This window comes from Caloenas nicobarica, chromosome 11 (genome assembly GCF_036013445.1).
Source record: "Caloenas nicobarica isolate bCalNic1 chromosome 11, bCalNic1.hap1, whole genome shotgun sequence".
In the NCBI taxonomy this organism is placed as follows: domain Eukaryota; kingdom Metazoa; phylum Chordata; class Aves; order Columbiformes; family Columbidae; genus Caloenas; species Caloenas nicobarica.
The window spans coordinates 6,159,809-6,183,494 of NC_088255.1; the positions used below are offsets into that span (position 1 = coordinate 6,159,809).

The 23,686-nt window shown below is 42.1% G+C and overlaps 1 protein-coding gene across 1 annotated transcript; it reads right to left on the reverse strand.

Annotated features, from left to right (window-relative positions):
- Positions 1–2,455: 2,455 nt before the first annotated feature.
- LOC135992973 (inter-alpha-trypsin inhibitor heavy chain H4-like) lies at positions 2,456–21,643 on the reverse strand. Its single transcript, XM_065642502.1, is given in 23 exon segments — positions 2,456–2,531; positions 3,101–3,203; positions 4,074–4,195; positions 4,197–4,223; positions 5,692–5,866; positions 6,510–6,623; positions 7,099–7,137; positions 7,478–7,531; positions 8,111–8,143; positions 9,645–9,677; positions 10,159–10,313; positions 10,896–11,035; positions 11,612–11,794; positions 12,684–12,865; positions 14,369–14,485; positions 15,452–15,620; positions 16,174–16,290; positions 17,175–17,303; positions 17,388–17,498; positions 17,602–17,764; positions 18,430–18,534; positions 18,972–19,132; positions 21,572–21,643. Coding segments are annotated over 23 exon segments (2,580 nt in total).
- Between the last annotated feature and the right edge of the window lie 2,043 nt (positions 21,644–23,686).

Here is a 23,686-nt window from a genome sequence, read left to right on the forward strand (position 1 = left end):
TGCTTCTGCATGGCTTCTGTGGCAGCCTGAGAAACTCCCACCTACACTGCTGGAGATTGAAAAATCCCCTTTTTAATATGTAGTTCTTCTAAGATTGCTGCAAGATAGGAGATAACTGGAAATGCAGCTAAAGGTGGTAATAAGGAGAGAGAGAAGTAGCAAACATATGCTTACAGTTAGATGAATTTTACTTGTGCCACTGACTGGTACAATGCTGGTTGAAAAGGAAAAATGTGAGATATACTGTGTATTCTGCATTGGAATTAGAAATTACAGAATGCAAAATATTCATTGCTGTGTCTGCCTTCAGCTTCCTGAGCAAGGGAAGGGAGCTTAGGAAATCAGAAGCCTATCAGAACTCACTTTGGGGCTTGGAAAGGACAGGAAGAGAGCGACTAAACAAATTCAGACACAATTCAAATGAAAAAGAGTGAATTGGAACATACTAACAGAACGGAAAGCATGCTTGCAGAGGGGAAGCAGCACTGTGGAAAGGATTTGGGGGTCGCAGTGGCCAGGCACGCTGGCGATGTGAGGCTGCTGCAGCAAGGGCAGCTGTCCTGGTTTTGTAAACGGTGACAGCAGCCCTCCCTGCAGGTCCAGCTGGCCAGCACTGCAGAGCAGACAGGTTGGATGCTGTCCAGAGGAGAGGAACAGCTTTGCAGAGAAGTTGTAGAAAGAGTGGGGGGAAAAACCCCAACTATGTGAAAAGTTGCTGTGAGGAAGGCTGACAGCTGGTTTGCTTCCCATCTATTAAGGTTAGCAGGAGCTGCCCCTTTGCATGATCTGCTTTTTGTAGTACCTGCTTCTTTGCAGGCTCTGCTTCTTTGCAGCAAGGGAGAATTGCAGTGACAGGGCAGCGGGGACATTTGGGGAACCTCCAGCATTGCAGGTTTTGGCAGGTGGGTTAGAAGAAGAGCTCTCAAGAATGGTCTGTGCACACTTGAGCCTGGCTTAAAGCAGAGGGGAGCAGGTGGCAGACGCCCTTCAGCCAGGCCTCCCTGCTCCTGCAGTCAGCAGGCAGCTGCAGGGGGCAACGTGTAGACACCCTCTAACTGGAAGCAGGGAATTTTTAATTTGCAGTAAGTCCACTGATAAAACTCAGCATCAACAGCATGTAATTGAAATGCCAAGTTCATTTATGATGGAAATAATCTCCTGATTTTCAAATCGGTAAGCCTGTTTATGATGTGACAAAGCAAGCAATCTGGTGTTTCCAAATTCCACATTGTCTGTCATGTAATTTGTCCAGCTAAATATGCATCTTGAAAGTACAAGCAAGTCACACAAACATATCTTGGCATAGTGTCTACACAGTGCTTTTAAAAAACAGGATTCTAATTTTCTAATCACATAGTTTGCTTTATCTTTGGCAAGAACTGCTTCTCTTTTAGTACATTTCTTTAAAATGATAAGGTTTTTCCAGTTATATATTACTGGCAGGATAGAAAGCAACTTTTGTTAAGCTTTCTACAATGCTGTTTTATCTATGGGTTCTAAGATACACAGGAGCTGAAATTCTAAGACACAAAATCATTTTGGAATTAAAATTTATGAAAAAAACCCTGAAGACTAAAATTACAAATTGCATTCCATGGACAGAGGCTCCTGTGTGTATAATTCTTCTGAAATGTTACCTCCATGCACCGCATGTTGTTTTGAGTACTTCACTATTTGTAAAACATTTTCCAATATTTACAAAATGTTGTATGAAATGGTGCCAAAAAAAAGCTGCTAAATTTCAGGGTTGAAATGCTGTCTTTTGCAACAAGTCAGAGGTCTGTTTCACAACAAGCCAGTGTCTGTTTTGCAGCCATTCTTAAAGCAGAACCTCAAACTCTGCACCAATGAGCGGGACTGCAGACAGTGTGGGCTGCTGTTCCCCGCTTATGATCCTTTTACTCGTTTCACAAGCTTTGAACGCTGTTCCTGAACTATTGCCAAAGAACAAAAGAACAAATCTGCTTTTTTTTCCCCCATAAAAAATGAGAGAAATAGTAAACTAATACTGCTTTAAACTTCACGCTCTTTTTACAAAATGCATCGTTCAAGAACACCATCATTTGTAACTGGGTAGAGAGTGTACATTTTAGCAATCTATTACTGTTTGCATGACACATTTGTTGGATTGGGTGATGGCACTTCTTATTTTTATTTGGAAAGCTAAGTCTGTGTGTCTGTATCAAACTGTGAGCTGATAACATCCATTTTATTTAGTTAATTCATATAAATCTTCAAGGATATAATCAGATTGAGTATTACAAACCATTTTAAAATAACAAACAACAAGCAAGCACGTTCTCATCTAGAAAGTGTCATTATTTCAAGGTAAAATATTTGTGACATTTATCTATAGTAAAAGGCTTTAACTGTATGGTTTTCTTGATGAGAGGAACTAGCAAAAATATTTGGAACGGTGTAATTTGCATAGTTTTATTTCCCAGAATACTCTTTTCTAGGGAGTTACATGTATTGACCAGCAGGGAACAGGGTCACTGGTTGACTCAAGCCTGTAATCTTTCTTGTATTGCCTGAAACAAAATCAAACCAAGAAAAAATCGTGATAAAATAACCAAAGGGCAGGCCCAGAATTGACCTTGTGTTTGCAGATGGTACAAGGAGTCAGAGGGACTGTGTGTGGGCAGAGCTGGAGGCAGCGGTGACGGGGACACGCAGGGACAGCGAGCAGAAGCTGCACATTCTCAGCATTTCTTCCACATCACAGACACTTGCCGAAAGCAACTGAAGTATAAAGATTTTTTTCCTGTGGTAAATCCAACTGAGGAAACAACCTCTATCCATGTAAACAAGGCACCAGAACCTTACTTTACTTGGCTTTTTTAATGCAAACCATAGCCCCAGGGTATTATTTTCACCCCGCAATGAAATAGGGGCCTTGGGCCTTGTAGCATCACTCAACAGGCAACAAATTCAGGCTGTTAGGGGAAAATTCAAGCACAAACTCATATTATGTACACCAAGGAGGTATATTGTTACAGACAAACACTCCATGAGTTTAATTTCTTTTGATCTCTGGTATTAGCTGATAAAATACATCTCAAAGCATGTCCATCACTCAACCTTATCCCAAATCTGTTACCTGGTAACTCTGTGCTCAGATCCAGACACACTTAGGAGTCTTTCATCAGCTCTCTGATTGATGCTGGAATTATTCTCAAATTGTGCTTTTGAATAAAATTGACCTAAGGAAGAGACATGTAAATAATTTAAAAACACAAAACATCCTCGTATTCTTGTTCATTTAACCCAAAAGCTATAACACTAGGAAAGCAGCCATCTACCTCAGAAAGCAAACAAAACAAAAAGACCATGTTTGGAGACTTCCTTAATAAATTAAGAAAATCCTTGTGTTTCAGCTGTGATCCCCTGTTATCCTTAATGCTCCTCCACAGAGAGATCCAGACTTGCTGTGATGGGTTTTCACATTTTATTTGTGGTTTGAGAATATGCAGCCTCTCTGTTTGCAAAGTTCTTGAAATAACTTCAACTTTATTCCCATCAGGATTTTTGGAGTTGAAATGTTCAGGACCAGCTGGATTTCATTTTGTAACTCTGACTGTTTACAATTTTTTGTTCATTATTTATAGTCCATTATTTGACATCATATGAATTTGCTGCATAAATTCTGTCACTCCACAGCATTGTTGATGTTAAGCCCAACTATTATTTTAGCCTTATTTTAACATTTTCTAAACCCATAATCATCTATTTAAGGTTGTATCACTGACGAGTGGAAAAGCTCATGTTATGTTTCCAGGGCTAGACCTCCCCTCTTCACAGGGTAGGGTCTGGGTTGCTCTTCAGTAAAAGGTGATGTCAGATGTCTGAAAAGAATAGTTAAATGTAAAGTTTCTCTAGAACTCCCTGAGTTACAGCATTCTTGCTGCCTTGCCTGCCCTCTGCTTTTCATAAGAGTTTGTCAGGACCCAGGGAAATAAAATCTAAATAAAGGCTTATGATGTGGCTGAAAAGAAGACCTACTATATTCTCATCTCAGAAGCTTCATTATAAGATCATCCTTCCTTGCTGCATGCATCCATAATGATACATACCCAGAACTCCACTGACTTTGTCAGAAAAACGGTCTGTGTTCAAGAAATACAGCCCAAGGAAATAATCTGGAAACTTTACAAATGAAATTTTTACTGTGACCGTGTCAGACAATGATGCTGTAACGCTCCTTTTCGACTGAAACTCTCAGCCTAGAAAGTAAATGATTATGTTATTTCCAAGAATATGAAGTCAGAATATGTATTTAACTGGCTGACATTAATTAAACTGTTTTAATTTTTGCCTTTTATCTCTTTGCAATTGCATTTTTCATGATCTGTTGGTGGTTATTTTTAAGGCAGAAAATATTAAATAGCATTTCTTTTCTATGTATGCTACACAACTGATCTTTCCCATATTAGGTTACATGCAAATACACCAGAGAAGAACATTTGCTGATAAAAACACCTTATCATCCATAACAACAAGAAATGCTTGGATGGGAAAAAAACCCCAACGTTTTCTCATCGTTTTAATGAGAAAAGGGGTAGAGTAGATAAAATAATCCAATCTATTTTGAAAGCAAGTAAATTTTTTTTTTTCTTGGATATTTAACAAGTCTTTTCAGATCCTGTCTTCCTTCTAACCCATTAATTTTATTTTTACTCCAGGTGGGCTTGCAGAGCACAAACACCCACTGACAGTTTTCTCCCTTGCAGTTCAGATTAGACAAAAACACACCCACACGTGCTGGTGTACAAAGAGCTGCCGGTCCAGGGGCTCAGCCACTGGTTCGAAGCAGAACGATCATTCTGCTTGGTAGACGACAAACTATAGAGAGGCATAAATCCAGCATGTTCTTGGCTCCATTTGGATTACAAAAGTAATTGAAAGCAGTTGTTTTAGGATTTCTGTTATTGTCTAGAACTGCCTCTAAGCGAGGGAGTGCTGTGTGTCCTTGTCTGCCCCAGACCAACAGCAGATCTTCTCTGAGGTTTATTCTGGCAACGCAAAAAAGCTGGTGGAATGAGCTACGTTCAAGCTCTTTCTTGTGGTAGTGAAAGATCCTCCTCTAATTAGTCCAATAAATGAAGTCTACACTTAAAGTACTCTTTCTCCAACAGTGGGCATTTAGTTACAGACAGCTATTCAAACACTTTATGCCTTCCCATAAAAAAATGGCAGCCGCCTAGATGTTATTGCTAAAACTGAGGAGAAAGAAAACTTCAGCCTGTGTGGAGCCAACTAATGTATAAAAGAGACAGTAAATGTCAAAGCCATCACTTCGCAGCCCCTCGCTCTGCAGCTGGGGGAACACAAAGTGCCCGGTGGCAGCTGGCACGATGGTGGCGTGGGGGCTGCTACGCGCCGCAGTGGGTCCTTTTCTCTGGAAGATAAATGTTCTGCCTTTGACATCGAAGCAGAAAGGCGCACTGGTGGTGCAGTTGTTTTGATTCTCTTACACGAGCATGGAGAATTGAAACAAACCTTTTTTTCCTGAGTATTTGAAGTGGAGGATTGCAAGAGTACCCTGCTTTTGGTCAAGTTGAGTTACTCACTGGATAAGAACCTTTGGAAGCACTTGAAGCAAATAGCATGAGTGAAAGTGGAGATTTGGTTTAAAAAAAAAAAAAATCTGACATTTTTAAGTTTGAGAAAGGACAAGGCAACGTTTCTTACCCGTGGATAGAGGAGGTGGCTGATTCTGTCCATGGCAGCCGAGTGCTCTCATTATTGTGGCTTAGGAGGACCTCATCCGTGGAGACATGGATTTGCACGGGGGGATTCACATAGATAATTTCAAACTGCACAAAATGATTTCTTCTGTCCCCAAGTTTCCCCATCACAGTGAGTCCTTTAAAACATTGACACAAATTTGTCAAGTGACTGTGCTTTTAAGGTATGAGTGATCTTAATAAAACTGTTTCAGCTTTGTTGCTGAAACAACTTCAGGGTCTCAAATCTACCCCAGATTTCAGCTCCATGTGCCCCAAGGCTGCAGTGGGGTCACCAGAGTCTCTTTACCCCCACGTTGCTGCCTCATATCAGAAGTGGCTCTGCTCCATAACCAGAGCAGCTGAGAACCGGCACCTGGGGCCACAGCTCCCCTGAGTACAGGACTGCAGAAAAGCTGCAGCACATTAAGAATGTGCATCTTTCCACTGGCACGTAGGGACCATGGAGTTTAAGGTCTCTGCATCCTCAGAAGCCCCCAAGGATTGGGCAGGTAGAAAAGCCTAAAGGCCATGGATGTCACACCAGGAGAAGGAGGTGACCCACAACCAGATCGGTGAGAAGTGCTCTCAGCTGTTACACAGTGAAAGCCAATGTTGGTTAATACAAAGGAAAAACTAACTACAGCCTCTCCAGTCATTGCAAGGCAGCAGGTCTGACACGGCCCTTCACAAAAGAGGGTTATTCCCAAAGACACCAGCTGCTCTCACAGACCAAAGTGACTCTCCTTGTCGCTGGTATCAGAGGCAATCCGACTCACTCACCTTGCTCCGGATCTGACAGAAGGTGGAGAGAAGGCTGTGCTTTTCCATCAGTATCTAAACAGATCATTTCATTTTGGGGGGGTAATTGCAAGAGAAACTGTGGATATTCATTGGCTGAAAAGCCAGAAGAACAATATTAGCATGCAAACAAAAATCTAGCCTGTGCCCTTTGGATAGGCACAGCAAAATTACTTAATAAATTTTTATCTAAAATATTAGTTATAGCTTTTATAGGATAGAATTATTAAAATCAACACAGTAATAATTATTGAAAAGCACACCCAGACACAGCATCTTGATACAAATGGAAACAACAGATTTTTAAACTTAGAGTTTACTAAAGCAAATTAACCCTTAAAAAAGCTGAGGCTGAAGATCTAGTCTATTACATTTCTGTTGGTGGTTATATCCTTGAATCAGAGAAGCTTTCTCATAGGACAGGGGGATATTTTTCACCTATGTGGAAAGAACCAGCCAAGATTTGCAAGAATATAGAACTGATGTAGTCAGAAAAAACATGACTGTACAAAAACCTGTACATTACAGTTATATTAATTATTAAAATGGGACTAATGTATGTATTACTTACCAAGAGGTTGTGCTCTCATTTTATCTCTTAGCCTGACAACTGAAATACTTAAAATTAGTAAGAAGAGTTAAATGAAACATTTTTCTCTAAGTTGGCTAATTAACCAGGAAGAATGCTGTGATAGAAGCCTTTTGAACAGAGCTGTTCACTGACTTCTATGGAGAGCTTTGCTTGAAACAAGATATCCCACTTAAAATAAGATCTCCCAAGGGGGAAAAAAGCACTACATCCAGCGCCTATTTCTCTTAGGACTGACCGTGCCAGCAGGACGTGCTCAGCCTGAGCTGCAGGAGGGTTCAGAGCTGTGTTTGCAACAGCCACAACACTGAACCCAGCACACCCACCCCAGCTCCTCTCGTACGCAACTGTCAATAGCTACCTACTGACGACAGCTTCTTGTTGCTGCCAGATTTGGACTCAAGACGCCATCGACCTGAAATAAAAGGTTTTTCCAATGTTTTGTTGGTTTGGGGTCGTGGCTTGCATCTCCCTCCCCACCCTTTAGAACAGGGAATCCCTCCTGCTCACTGCCCGCTGACTTTTTTGGCTACAGTCAGGAGTGCAGGCGTGCAGATCCCGTGCAGGCAGCAGCCAGCGCCTTCTCTGCTCTGTGCTACAGGCGCTTGTGGCGATGCCGGGCTCTGTCTCTGCAGCACCCTGGGATTTCCTCCTTGTGGGACAGGCGCTGTCATCATGTAGTCTGCTGTGCCCTATGCAGCAAACCCTAGGACTGCTAAATTATGTTTTTTACACCCATTTCCTTTAGCTTACTACTATATGATTTTTCCAGATCTTTCCCATTTTTTTTCAGGAGGTAATTTTTTATTTCTGAAAAGGTACCAAGATTGTTTTCAAAATTTTATAGTTCATTATAAAATATCTGTGGACCGAAATACATATAATAAAAACTAAATTGTATATCAAGTGGATGTCCACAGTCTAAATATATTTATTAATATTGCTATCATCTTTATAAAATTATTCTGAATAAAAACAAAGGATGAGCACTCACCAGAAGGTGATCTGCTCCTCAGTCTATAAGCATCTGGAGAAAGAAAAGAGAGTATTTGTATTTCATTCATCATTGTATTAGATACCTTAGACAAGTGTTTCAAACATCAGATCTGTAATTCTTCAGCTGCATCTGCTTTCCTTTCCCAAAGTAAACTGCAGTAATGAAGTCCACAGAACATGAGCACTGATCCCTGGAAAATATTTCCAGCCAAAGGATGGAAATGGACAAAAACTACTAAGAACTTTGTGAGGAAGGGGTTTGCAAAATGGGATTTGATTTTCTGCCAGATGCCTGGGGCCTCACCTGCCTTGTGCATAGGGACAATGGAGAGAGCAGTGGTGCCCGTGCAGCAGAATTGCCCATCCCTGATGCGAGGGCGGCTGCTTCTGGGGGAAGGGCACCTGGCACAGGAGGCTTTGCAAAGGGACCAGCTCCATGCAGAGCTACAGCACCAGCACAACATGGTCCCTCTGGAGTGCTGCAGCCCCAGACAAGAGCTGTTACTGGCAGCTAAAAATCAGATGAGTGCAACATGAGAAATTGCAACAACACCCAAAGGAGCACATAAAAACTTCCCTTGGTTCCAGTAGCCAAGCATCCTGTTTGCCCCTTCTCCTCCCCAGCTGCTCCAGCAGCGCAGGTCCCTCACGGTGGAGAGCAACAGTGCTCAGCGATGCTCTGGCTGGCACCAACCCCAGGTCCAGTGAGGACACCCCTGTGCCCTCCAGCAGCTGTGCCTGCCCGACCATCACACTGACGTGGGGCTTGGCACCTGCTGTGGAAGCAGGTCATGCTGCAGAGGTGGCCCCAAACTTTCCTCCTCTTGCGGCCAAAGGAAGCGTTGAGGGAAGGGCCGTGCCAAGCCCTGCATCCTGCTGAACAGGACAGGACAGTCCCTGGGCTGTGCTTCTGGTCAGGGAGTTTTCTGCTGCTAAACTACCCAGCGCCACTTTGAAACAGGTAACCTTTAGAGAATGAGGCAGCATTATGACTCCCTCGATACATTTCTGTGAAAGAACTAGAGCAAAACCAGGGCTCTGCACCTATAAAAGCATTGCTCTTATGATGTATTGTCATAGCTGCAATTATTAGATTAATAATGCTGGAAGTTTAAAATTAATATTTAAGCAGATGTTATATTACCAGAAAGAGAGAGAAAAAAAAACCCTAAATCATCCTCAGAATTCATTCAAAATATCTTGAGCTTGATTTTTTTAACATGGGAGAAAGAAGCAGAAAACATCGTTAGCGCCGTTATAGCCGTTCACTTGAAGAACAGTTTTTTCTCCTGAGTAAAGACAATTTTGGACTTCCACACTTTCTGAATGGAAGATTTTCTCCCTTTGGCCATGTTATCCACCCAAACCCTGCACAGAATTTGTCAGGCATTGCTTATGCTTTGCTTCATATTATTTTTCCAAATCTCAGATATTCCCCTCTATAAAATAACCACAATGAGCTTTTCCTTTCCATCCCCCCACACTGGAGACTATTATGGAAGCCTGCTACTGGAAAAGAAGAAAACATTTACCTCCCACTGGAAAACTGCTGGGCTTCTCATTATCTAACAGAAGGAAGAGGGACAGGTTAGTGTCATACAGTCATACCGATGCGCAAACGAGAAATAGGGGACAAGCGGGTGTTGGGCTCAGTTGACGAGCTTTTTTTGTGTTAAAGGATAGGTAGATTGAGCACATGCGAGACTCCTAGCTATGGCACACATTCCTGCCCCACATTCATTTTTCCACTTCAATACTGCAGATAAAAATGCACAATCCTTTTGCAGCGGCAGGGATACTGAGTAACAACTGTTAAATTACTTTCAGTTAACATTTAAACAAACTATTTTCCATTTCAATAATAGTGCCCATTTCACCACTTCGCATGCTGAAAAAATCCTACGTTTTATTTTGAAAGGAAGTTAATCCCTGAACTCCTGCCTCTGATATGGCTTATTACCATGTCATGTCACTATAAAATAAACCTATACTGAAGATCAACAACAAATCACCAATGAAGACAGCATATTTGGGGGCCCCATTTACCAGCTTCAGTAGGTTTGTTCACCAGCTCTGTCTGCTGCTGGCCAGTGGGTTTGGTGACCACCATGGAAGTGAGGGGTGTAACAAAGCTGTACTGCAGAGACAGCTCCAAGGCTTGTGCCTCCAGGGCTTTCTGGTCCTCTTCTTGTGCTGAAATACTAAAGTCTGTGTTAATGATGAAGAAATAACATATAGACACCACGAGCAAGTCACCTTCTGATTCTTTTTCGTATTAGATTTGTCTTAACAAATACTTTTTATCATTGAAGGATGACGAGTCTTATTGGCATAACTCAGATGTTCACATGCTTGAAATTATGGAGGTGCTTAATTGTTTGCAACACTGGAGCCTATATATGGTTCAAATACACAAAAAATAATAGATACATGATTTATGAAATGTCTTAAGGATATACTTGCTGTTCTCTTTAGTAGCTATTGCCATTCACTTATCTACATACAATATATCTGGATGTGTAATAACAGTTCAACACAAGCCATGTAATTAAAATCTATTTCATAGTAATGTCATGAAGAATATTTTATATTATGTTTTCATATGTATGTATAGATGTATTTAGTGACACAGCGCTATCATGAACTGAGAGGTACCTCATGTTACTCATACAGTATTGTGGTGTTTTTCCAGTATGCTATGTTTTTAATACTATCTGCAGAAATATTTCTGTTTCTCTGTATTTTCCAATCACATAATTTGTGAATATATTAAAACAGCTTACGATTTTTCCGGAAGCTGTTGTATGGTTAAGTAAGCCCACAGTCTCTCTATGAAATTTCCAAAGGTGTAACTTCGATTTTGAAATACTTGCTCCTTCTCTTTGACATTTGCTTCTTCTTTAAGACTCAAGTCACTAGCATGCTGAAGTGGGAGAAAACTGGCCATCAAAAGAACAGTTCCAGGCTTCTTTTAGAGTCACATTATTAAAATTAAACAAACATCTTTCAGTGCCAAAAAGCCCTTTTGGTACTTCGATGTTGTCCTTTCTCATTGGAAAACGCAACTCTGAATCACCAAAGCAGCATGTATTTTAGACATATATTTCCAGACTCGAAATAATGTTGAAAAAAAGGACGTAATTAATATTTTCTATTATTTAAATATTTTTGAGATCAATAATTTAGGCTTCCTTCTTCATTCTAAAAACACAAACCAGTTTCCTAAAACTGCTTGAAAGGCCAAAATATTATGGGTTTGAAAAGATTAGAATTGCTGCTTGTTTATTCATAGATATACTTCATGGTTTTCCTTTTGCAGTAGATTCAGGAAGGGAAAATTGTTTATATTCTCAAATATTTTCCTAAAATGGGAAAACAACTGAAGGACCAAATGTAGAGAACATATATTGCACACAAAAGACTTCTTGAAGTCTCCTATAGCATCATAAAAGACAGCAGGGAGATAATGTTTTTCACAGTTAGTAAACTAAACACTTACCGACCGAGCTTTAATTTCTACTGGCAAAAGATCAAGCTCATTGCTAATTTTTCCAGACACGATAAGTTCAGATCCTTCAAAAAACAGCTTGAAATTGGTTTTGGTTAATCTCTCAACAGCATTTTCTGGATATTGCATTTCAATTTTCATTACTGTTGGGGTAGCCACTTCTTGGTAGAAGCCCTAAAAAGAAGCAGAGAGAGTGAGCACAAATGACTGCAAAACTGTGCAAAGAACGCGTTGAATGTCTAAAACCCCCTTTAAAACAGAGATGTGCAGCAGCGGTTAATGTAAGACTGTAAGACTGCTGCAAATCTTGAAAAAAAAAAATGAAAGGTTCTTCCCAGGGTTCTGCACACCTTTCTCCAGCCAGGCTGGTGATACCGTATAAACTCTATTTCCCATGGTAATTCAAGTGCCCAAGCAGCATGCCCATTATCACCATCCCACTCCCTTAGGTGTTTTGCTTTAACCACTTTTCACATCTGTTTTTTTCAATTTGACTAATTCTGAGGATTAATCTTGCTCTTTCTTCTTTCTGAACTGGGGCTATTATTAAACAAATCCAGCCAAAACAGGCAGAAGTGGGTTCTTAAAAATGGGAATGTCCCAAAAGTTAACAACCCTCTCCAGACAGGCAGGAAAGACCCCGGCTCATGGTACTGCAGAGCCAGTTTGCTTGTAGGTGCCTCAGACTACTCACTGATTTTTAGGGAAACCATAACAAAAGGCTCCCAGTGGTGGTACTTCAAGCGGTTTGAAATCAGACCCAAGAACCAAAGTTTTTCCACCTTCACCTCCACTGGACACTTTGTCTTTTTGCAGAGGGACAGAAATGTTTGTGTTTCCAGGTTTGTTCAAATGACCAGCTGATATGAGGAAGACACCAACTTTGAGCCATGGTTAAAGTACAAATGCTCAGATACTCCAAAATTGCCTTCCTCCCTCCCCAAAATTAGCAGATACACTAAAACTCAACTTTTAATCTCAGAAAATCTGTGGTGTTGCTGCTAAGATTAGACACAAGCAGTAGCTGGTAGATGGATTTTATGGCATATTCCTTAGTCCTGACCTGGAGCTGCAAGGCTGCATCAGAATTTTCATATATACGACGTGCTATTCCCCCGTTGCTTAGGGCCATTTTCTCCAGGAACTTATAACTGACATCAAACCCAAAGCCAAGGCAGAAAAGAGCATATTTCCCATTGATTGCATTCTGGATGTTTTATTGAATTACTTCCACATTACTCTCACCTGTAATTGAAACAAAAACATAGTTGTTGGGGGTTTAAGTATAAAAAGATAGCAGCAGATTTAATGAAAACTCTGCCTAAAATCTTTTAAAAATAACTCAGAATAAAATATTAAAAATATATGGAACAGAATTCCATTAACTGAATTGGAGATGAAAGCACCACTCTGCACTTGGAGTGCCAGAACCTGATTCCCCCATTAATGACTTCTGCTAACTTCTATTCATATCGCCATGGCTAAGTGCAAAATATTTAACAAGATTATGGGGGCCAGAGGAGGTTTTTAGGACAAAAGAGACACACACTACAAGCGGTTTAAACATTTGGTCAAGCATTGGAAAGACAAGTACCATCCATAAAAACTATGCACATGAATTCAGAGAAGAATGGATTGGTTAATAGTGTAATTCAGACAAACCGCAAATTAACTCAGCCATGCTCCTCCCCCAGCCCCTTTGGGTGACAAAGGGAAAATATTTTCACACCATCATCTTACCCATTTGAAGAGCTGCTGATGGCCCAGTATGGAGAGCTTCTCTGTCAACATTGCCAGGCAGAAACTGTCACTGCCTGTAGCGATATCATGGGAGAAGCTCAGATTTTCCCTTTCAGCCTGCTTTGCAGGAAGGCAGTGTAGGCAATAACACTGCATGTATTCGCCTGGCACGCCACCCCCACCTGATTTCTGGCCAGCTTGTGGATGTGCAATGTGCTTGAGGATATCTGAGGTTCACTGTGGCTGTGCTGAGCAGGCAGCACTGTGAGCTGAATTTTTTTTAAAAAACCCAAACAAATAAACCAACCACAAACTAGTACAGATCACACAAGCTGAAAGGCAGACTGATCTTATTTAAGGGGGCTTACAGCTGAATTAATATGGCTGGCCTTAGAGAGATGCTGGTGCCACACAAAACTAAGACAAATTCCTGTTCAGAACAAGTCATGTTTGTGCCACCGCGTTCAGAGTTGCTGTTTATTTAGCCCAATATTTCTATCTCAACTCTCTGGTTTCTGCTATCACAGGTGATAACTAGTGAAGAGCTAGACATGGAAAGGAGTACAAAACAAGAGACACCTTGAAAATATCTCAAGTTTGGGGCAAGGAGGATGAAGAAATATAAGCGATACCTCTCAAATGGGACCATATATAACATATGCAAAATGTCCATTCTTTGGCTCTAAGCATTTTACTGTCACGTTTCAGCTGTGCCTGGACCATGTCCAACAATTCCCTGGAGTTTATAACCTGGGAAGCCAATTGTATCTAGCAAAACAGTTCCTGGCTAAAGGATCTGTAGTCATGGGCAGACAGGCTCTGCCATCACTTCTTACATCCCTTGCCAGAGCCCTCTCAATCATACTCTCTCCAACACAGATCCAGCAGCAGCCCAGCCTGCTTATACCAAAGCTCTTCTGAAACACAGATGCCTATCAGCATCTGGGATGCAAGTGTGAAAGATAAAAAAATCAAGGAGAAAGAGGACTGAGCCTAGGATTTACTCACCAGAAGTGGGCTGGCCGTCTGTCAGCAAAATAATCATGCAGACGCTCCGTTCTGGCAGCTTCTCGGTTTTATCCAGCAGGCTGACTGCAGTCAGCAGGGCACGATTGATATCTGTGCCTATGATGAGAAAGCAGGCATCACTCACCTGAAAAGGATAATCACCCAAATAAATCGGAGCACTTCATCTGCACAGGCCCTGCAGAGTTGTTGAAAGTTTTCTGCGTGAACTAATCCTTCAGAGAGATGAGGATTTAGGGGTTTAGCCTACTGGACTCAGTTACAGTGTATTATATTGCAGTGGCAATGCTGGAGCATTCTTTTGGGAGCATTTTCCATACATATGTCATGGGAAATACAAACATATCTAGAGCCATTAAAAAGTGCTCCACTAAACACACTGTCATCTGTTAACTGACATTTAAGAAATGTCTCCTAGCCTTATTTGAGAAGCCAAAGAAAAGAGCAGGGCACAAGTGGGCTTTATTGGTATTAGCTCCTGGGATAAAAAACCCCTACATTAATACCAACAGCATAACATTAACAAGACATAGCCTTTTATATGTGCTTAAAAATAAATAATAAAACAAAGCACACTGAGTGATACAGCAATTGAAGTGCTACATGCCTATTTTGACTATTTTGTTTCTGTAGTGTGGCTTACACAGGAGTATAACTTTGGATGCATTTTATTTTACAAGTGGACATGATATTTAAAAAAAAAATCAGCAAATCACTGTGAAAAATTTGACTCAATTAGCATTTTTCAGAAAAAAAATGCACTATTGGAAGTCTTTCAGACATCTCTGTTATAAAAATCTGAAACAAAACTTGGTGGCTTGTATGGTTCATAGATGTGATCTAAACATCTCTCCCTATATCTGTATCATAATGTAGCCAACAATTCATCCACTCCCATAATCAGTCTTTCTATCCCACTTGTTAATCGTAAATATCAAAACTAACACATGAACGAACTTGCTTTGTGAGCACTCATGGTAGTTCTGTGGCACTGTATGACTAATAAAAATAATTTTTTTTTTCTAAGCAATATATTCTATTGGGTGCATGTTTATGGTTATGTACCTCCACCAGCAGAAAGAGTTCGCATGAACCCTGTGGCGCTTGCCACATTCTCTGCAGTGGCTTGCAGCAAAGAGCTCTTCGACTCTGCCACTTTGCTGTTAAAGGTGATGAAGCTGAAATGATCTTCTGGGTGGGGGTCTTGCAAGATCTTCAACAGGGCAGCTCTCGTCTGTTCCAAGGAGAAAACAATCTGAAAATTTCTACTTCTCTGCCAGAGCTGGGATTGGAATTGCAGTGTAACATAGCAGCATTCAAGATGCTCTTATTTAGGCTTAATGGTATTGTTCAGGTTGAGCCCACCAGAAATAGCCCATTCACTGGACTTAGTCATAAAAAAATCCCACCTGTGAGGGCTGTAGCAGGATTGTCTGCTCTCTAGCAAAGCTGTGCACGTAGTCATCAATAAAACTAAAACAGACAAATTAATTCTTTAAAATTCCTTAAAGAAAAAAGTTAGAAGCAAATATTCTGCAAAGATAGAGACAGAAAAAGTGCTCTCTGCAACAAGGTATGGCACTCATGAGAACAGCCATATCAGACAAGTGTTGCGCTTTAATAGCTTAAATCTGTGCCTACGTATTTTCAGGTATTTCTGTACATCTGAAAATGTTGGCGTGTACAAAACCAGCATGTGTTTCAAAAGTGAAATTCACAGTCGCTTCCTCGAAATGCTGGTGAGTGTGACTGATGCAAGCAGAGGTCAGTACTTGGAGATAAGTTACCTGTTCAATTTTTCTGCCTGCCATGGAGCCACTTCGATCTATAACGAAGATGACATTTTTGGGAAATGCTGGCATTTCATGGGGTGCAAAGTAATGCACAAAATACCCATTGACAATCTGAAATATAGAATGTGAATTCATGTATAAAATCACATTTAAATAAAAAAATATTGCATCCTAACATTCTGGCATAAGAAGAAGGGGAGGCGGGGGGGATGCATCCTCAGCATTCTGTTCTTTTAGATAAGCCCAAATCGAAGAACTATTAAAATGCGTTTCCAAGCTGGAAGTGAGACTATCTGTAGAGAGCAAATTACCAGAGAACAGTGCATATATGTATATAATATATATAATGCTTCAGTGCCATATGTATGATATATCTGTATAATCGCTGTATATTATGTTACCTCTTTATTATCACCTATGAGCACATCTCTGCTTATTGACTGTGACTGTCATCTTTTAGCACATCCATGTATACTTCATTAGTGAAATGGTATGGAAAATAAAGTACTTTATTCGCTAGGATATGCATTGGTCCAGAAATATTTTTAAGCTCCTGCTCTCTTTAGTTATGTCTCAGTTGTCACAAAAAACCCCTCGAAAACCAAAAAAAACAAAAACCAAAACCAAACAACCACAAACACCAAGCAGTCATTTTAAATAGTTGTATAAATCACGTTCCTCTAAACTTTGTTTACAAGAATCCACAAATACACCATAGATTGGCCAAAATAATAACAATAAAAGGAATGTAAAGAGACATCTATAAAGTGGCAATATAGATTTAGTATTGAAATAAAATATCAAAGACTGATTTTTCTTCATAGGTGATCCATTCTTGCAATGTGCCTGGTGCCTCTGGAGATTTACTGAACATTGCCATCAGTTCCTGCACCACGGTTGGTGCTTCAAAGTAAATGCTGCTGTTTTGCTGATTGCACCTCACATTCAGATGTATCTATGATCTGAAAACATTTTTATTTCTATTTCTTTTTTACCTGTATATCACCTGCAGTGGCAACTCTCTTAACATCATAACGCACAACAAAATCACCATTGAGGAGGGTTTCATCGAGTTCAGGATTTATCTTCTGTTGATCTACATTTGGTTTAAATAAAATGTGAGCCTGCAAAGAAATCAAGAGAAAATATTTAAAGAAACATAACTTAAAGCTGCCCCCGGCAGCAACATCTGGCAGCTGCTGCTTTACCTTGGTTTCATTCTGCACTTTGGTGAGCACCTCCATTAACTCATTTGTCATGAATGTGCTATCTGTCTCCAAGAAGCGTATGCCTTGAGGCTCAAAGATGTGCACATCAATCTGACGGCGGAGAAGCAGTCAGTGTCAGCATCTCAGAGGGAACACAGCCGTGCCCGAAAAAACCTCTGCTGCTCCCTGCCCAGCCCTCTCTGGGGCAGCTCACCTGGAAGTGCTTAACAAGCTGCTTCGGTTGGACCTTGATCAGCAGCTCAAACTTGCCCAGATGCCGCTTCAACAGCTCCTCATACATCAGCTCAAACGTGACTTTGCTGGTGGCCGCAATGCTGACGGACACATGAAACTGCTCCAGTTTTCTGCCTGTGATTCTGAGAGGGAGCACGGAGACTTACCTCCTGCGGGGAAGGTTTGTGTGTGGTGGCCAAAGTTTATGAAGTGTGTTAAATAATGGCCAGTGGGCCACATGTAGTAAATAAAAAAAGAGTAGCAGTAAATCTTATTCATCATAGAGAAGATTTTTTTACATTGCAGGCAGTATTATATACCTCACATACATTACATTAGCATGTCATGGGTGCTGCATATGCAAACTGAGAAATGGAGCAGAAACCTCTGAATGCCTCGGGCTGGGATCAGGCAGAACTGGGGCTGAATACATGGGAAGCACAGATTAAATACACCCCAAAAGCATGATGTCTGCTCAAGGGCCATGGTCCTCTGTGCTTGTGGGGAAGCAAACTCAACGACTGAGCAACGTTCCAGCCTGGCAAGATGCTCCCACATGACAGCAAGTCTCTGGGCAACACTAAATGGTGACACCTCCCACTGAAGCGTGTTGCAGGAGAAGATATAAATCATATATTCATATATATATACACACACACGTACACACCATTGCTCCCAAAAATAACCCAAGGCTGCTTTTCACAATTAGCCCACTGAGGTGGCTGACTCCAGGGTTTTAACCTGCCCCCAGCCAAACAAGAAGCTGAGGAAAAGCATTGGAACAACCTTACTCAGGATGCCAACATACTTGACGAGGCCGGCGCTCTGCCCACGTGACATCGCAGTGTTGTATTCCTTTTGAGCAGAAGCTTTCTCCTTTTTTATTCCCAGGTATACTTTACCATCGATGGACCTGTTTGGTTTCCATTAAAATATAATTCATATTAGAATGAAAGTGCTGGGGAAAGAAACAAGAGGAATGCTGCACTTTGTGGCCCTGAGGGCATGAGCAGGGGACACTGTTTGGCTCCCACATCCCTCCTAGTCCAGGACGATGCCAGGAGCCACCACCACAACAGAACCCTCCTCCTTGCAGGGTCTCAGGGAGGCTGGAGCAGGAGGAAGACCACCACCAAGCATGTTTGTCACCCACGCTGTGCAGCAGGCAGCCTTGCCCTGGCCCTGGGTGCCTTATTTCTATCTGGCTGCCTACTACTTTGCCCCACAGAGCATTTTGTCCAGGACTCCTCAGAGCTCAGCTCTTTCTGCTTTTCACTCAGCACCTCCTGAGAAGAAAGATGAACCTCTATCCCTCAACCCCTTCACACCACAGGTGAGGACTGGTCCTACATGGAGAAGTTGGTGATGAAGGCTATCTTGGGTAGCTCCACGTCAAAGGTCACCTCTCTGGACTCATTAGCTCGGTTGACAATTTTACTGGTGATGACGGTGTGAGCAAATCGTGATGTGACCTTGCAGTCCACATGGAGGCTGTAGATTTCAGTAGCACGCTGGAAAAAAAAATAAACAGGCTGAAACAGAAACACTCAGTTTTTGCTCCTAAGCAGTCCTTACCTGGATGATGTTATTGGAAAAGTTGGATGTTATTGGAAAAGGAATGAACTGTTCGAAGGTTCGGCCAGAAGTGGGGAGGGGAAATTTTTCATGACCAGACTGGCCATTTGCTTATTCACATCTCTGCAGCTGCAACCATGGCCCCATGCAAATTCTGCAGATACATCTGTGTGTTGTCATTCCATAGGAGGCTTTTGTCAAGCCTTTTTCTGTGGTCTTCTCACCTCAGGGTGCTCTGGAGCAGCTGCTGTGTCACCCCAATACATCACCTATGATTAACCTCAGAAAAACCAGATGCCTCTTTGAGCGCTTGACCCATGCAAAGAGATCTGCTGGCGTTTTGCGTGACAATTTATTTACTCTCCCAGCTGTTGACTCAGCTTGGTGCCTTGTGTCACATAGAAAGTTAAGCAGGATTGAAACCCCGCATGGGCCTCCAGCCCCTCACTGGTTGCACAAGCAGGGATGCCCTTTGAGCACTTGTGTTTCTTCTGGTCTGGTGCTTCCAGGGCCTCCAATGGGAGGAGGGCACCATCCTGGAGCTGCCCAGGAACACTCTATAGAGTGCCTGGACCAGGAACTGCCTGGAGCATCCGCCTCTGTAAACACCCTCCTTTTGCATTTAGGATGTCTGTTTTAAAGGCCCTACCTGTGTTTCAGCAGTGACACTAAGAAGGGTTGATCTGGACATCACCAGCCCCACAACAGTTTATTAAAATAAAAAAATTCTGCATAAGATGGGATCATTGAACTTCTGTTTTTACTTTTCCAGCCTCACAAATATTTTTGATGCCTAATTGATCTTTAGTTATTTTGATAATTTGTCTCCTGTACTTTGCTGACCAATTAATAGCATCCACTGGCCTCTTCTTAGTTAGAGCACTGGCTGAAACTCAAAAGTTTGATCAAGCTAAACATAGCCATTTAATACAAAGCTGTGACCTCAGCTTTGTACTCAGGCATTAGGGCAGCAGGTGCCACAGCAGCACCCTGCGAGTAATGGGTGGCTGTTTCTTTTCTCATTATACTTTGCCAGAGCATGCTCCATCTCCTGATGCCTACTGACAACCCAGGACAATGACATAAAACCCCAAAATATTCATTGAGAGAACAATTTCCTGATCCTGGCAGTTTGGGTGCCTCTCCCTGCCTGTGCCTCCCTGCTGCCCAACCCCAGCTGCAGCCCCCCTGCCCAAGCTGGGGATGTCTCTCCCAGGAGTCTCTTTTCCCAAAGGCTTCCTGAGTATCCCCGAGCATCTCTGCTCACGTTTGCTGCCCTGTCATGCTCAAACCTGCCTGTGGCACATTTGGAGGGGAGGTTTTGCCATGACTGAGCAGCTCCAAGCCCAGATTCATGGCTCATTAGGTCAGCGCAGGCACATGGTGGCCATCACTGCCCATGGAGCATCCTTCTGGCACAGGAGGAGCTTGCCCCATGCAACACCTACCCTGTGCAAAATCCACCCTGTGAACCACATGCTGAAGGGATGCTGCAGGAATGACAGGACAGGGACCTACAGTCCCTACACTTGCCCAGCCCCAGCAGCATTTTAAGCTGTAAGCAGCACGAAGGAGCACTTAGCGGGGTGCAGCATGGTGAGGGGCATTGCTGTGCCCTTAGCGAAGGAGGCAGGGGAGGCCCAGCACCAGGTGGGGTAGCAGTGGGGAGTGACGAAGGCTCTCCAAGGCACCACAGCCCCATACACCACATGCACAGCTTCTTGCAGAGCCCTCGGCCACCACTGCAGCAGCCACAAGACCTCCCTGCTTCCCAGAAACCCATCTGCATTTAAGTTGCATTTCATGCTTTTCTGAATAGGCACAATGGAAATAAAAACCTCCAACATAAAGCTTCCTCCATTTCTCTAATACTGATATTTTAAAAATAAGATCAGTCACATGCACCCTGAGATGATACAAGACACAGTTTGCTCCTCCAGACAGTACAAATAACAGTCTGCTCCCCTTTTGTACCTTCCATATAAGTTATTAAATGCCTGTCAGAAACCTCCTGGCATTGCAATGGTCCTCATTTGGCCCTGTTGTCACAGCACTGTGTCAAGATCCAAACTTCATCTGGTGGCCGAGGGAGACCCACTGATCCCTCAAATTTTACATTGCTGGGGAAGAGCCTGATCGGACACATCTGCAAATGCTCTTTCTATCACATACTGTTAAACCGCAACAGTCCAAACAACCAACCAAAAAGGCCGTAAAAGGACCCAAAGCTCTGAAATCACAACATAATACACTTGAAGCTCCACAGGTGGTAGTTACCAGAAGAGTTACCTGCATTACCTGGCTGGCTACCACGATACCACTGGATCACCAAATGAGCGAAGAAGATAATGTTAAAAAAAAAATAGAGCAAATACCTTTTGAGCAATAGTTTCTGCTAATATTACAAGTGAGAAAAAGACCAATGTGAGCAATGTTCTCTCCTCCATTTTGGAGAGACCAGATTTTCAAATGAAAACTTGGTTTATCCTAATCAGTTAATGAGTAACTTGTACTTGGGAATATTATGTAGATTTTGAGGAGACTCAGAAACTTAATATTTACATGTTAAACATAGGTAAAACTTGGACTTGGTTAACGTTTATTTTCCCAACAGATTTTTGCTGTTAAACATTAGAATTTTAATGTTTCGTAATGCATAAATTTAAGAAATCCTTATGTTTTCTTTTTGAACTTGGATCTCACTGTGGCATGCAAAATTCCTCAGGCTGATGATCTGGTCTGTGCAACACGCTGCATTTTTGGATGCATGAATCTCTACCATACCCAACAGTAATAATTTGAAAGGGCACATCGTTAACATCCTCAAGCACTTCGGAGATTTGGAGATTGCCAAGACATGCAACATCCACATTAGATTTTACAGCTGGTGACTTCTTCAAACCTTGTGCCTCCCTGCCCGACCAGCTTATCAGAGGCACGGAGTGGCCCTCTTGAAACATCTCTTTTTGCCTCCTCTGACATGCCATAATCCTGGTTTGTCAAATAGCAAAGTCAGTTGTGGCTTGTCGTCAGCTAAACAGTAAAAACAAAGTAATCAGACCTTGCCTGGACTCCCTAGGGAGAGAGATGCTAGGTCAGTGCCTGCACGTACACGTATGTAAGTGCACAAAGAAGACACAAACCATCCAAAAATGAGTGCACGGGAGCACGTCTGGCCTTATTTGGCCACTAACTCAGCTGCGATGTATCCAGCCGGGGATTCTGCATAGCTGCTTTTAGCCTGTGCTCTCAGCAGGGCTGTTTGCACAAAAGGTTAGAGCTGGGAGAGATCTGCACCTGAATCTGCCTGGAAACTGAGTGGGATGGTGCTTTTTATCTCCTATTTTATAATATAATCTTCATCCAACAGGAACTTTGAGCAATTCCTCTGAAGTTTTTGTTCAGCAAGTGTCTGCTTGCAGCCCTGGAAAAATAAATCGTCTTATAAGCCCAAATTTATATACAAATACTTTTGGACAGTGTTTTACTAACATAATTCCTAAAATACATGCTCACTCATATGGTGTTTAGGTAGCCTCCTAACACAAGACAGCTCATATGACTATTTAAAATATATTTCTCCATCCAAGTAGTTGTAATGTCTGCCTCTTCTACAAAGCATTTTAAACACATTGTGGGGAAATAATTGGTTTTTTAGGCAGTGGAATAAACAGACCCTGGGCAGAACCCATTTCAAATGTTCATCTCCTCAGGTCTACAACCTTGAGGTGAGAAATGGGGGTCAGGGAGCAAACCGTCACGAGCCACATGTCTGCGGCTTGCTTGTTTTATTGGAAAGCTTTCAGCAGGCTTCATGTGTTCGTTCATTCCCAGCTCAAGAAAATAAAAAGTTTGAAACCTTGAAAATATCAACAAGACAGGAAAAATAGCATCCTCCAGGGCTGTAGTTCAGAGGATCTCTCCGGTATATGCAGCTCCTGCATCAGCCTCCAGTTCGTATATATGCGTTTATATGAACACACATATAGAGGTACATTAATGTGCAACTAGCCAGTGGTGTGGAGAGATGCAATCCAGAAAGACCCCCTGCTCTGCCCTCAGCCTGGAGCAGACAAAGGCTGAATCCGCCCCGCTCCCACTGTGATTTCCCTGCCCATTTGCCCTGTGCTTGCAACTCTGGGAGGGCAGGCAGCCCTTTCTCACCTAAACCTGCAGTTTGTCCACACAGAACCATTTTCTAGGATTGCTTTCTGACAGCGGTTTTCCTCTTATAATTTCATGGTAGATGATGCCATTAATTGTCCTAAATTAACACAAAGATCCTGTGGAAATACATGCATCTGTGTTTGCTTCATTGCTATTTTACAGACGAAGCATCCAGGCGGAGAACACACTTCCAGCAGCCTCCGATTTGCGAGGAGACGCTAATGCAGGGCTCAGTAATTTATTACTTTGACAGACATTTACAAGTCTACCATAAACAACCTGTTGAGCACAGCCTGGTCTTACAAGGCTTCTGCTTTAAGTAA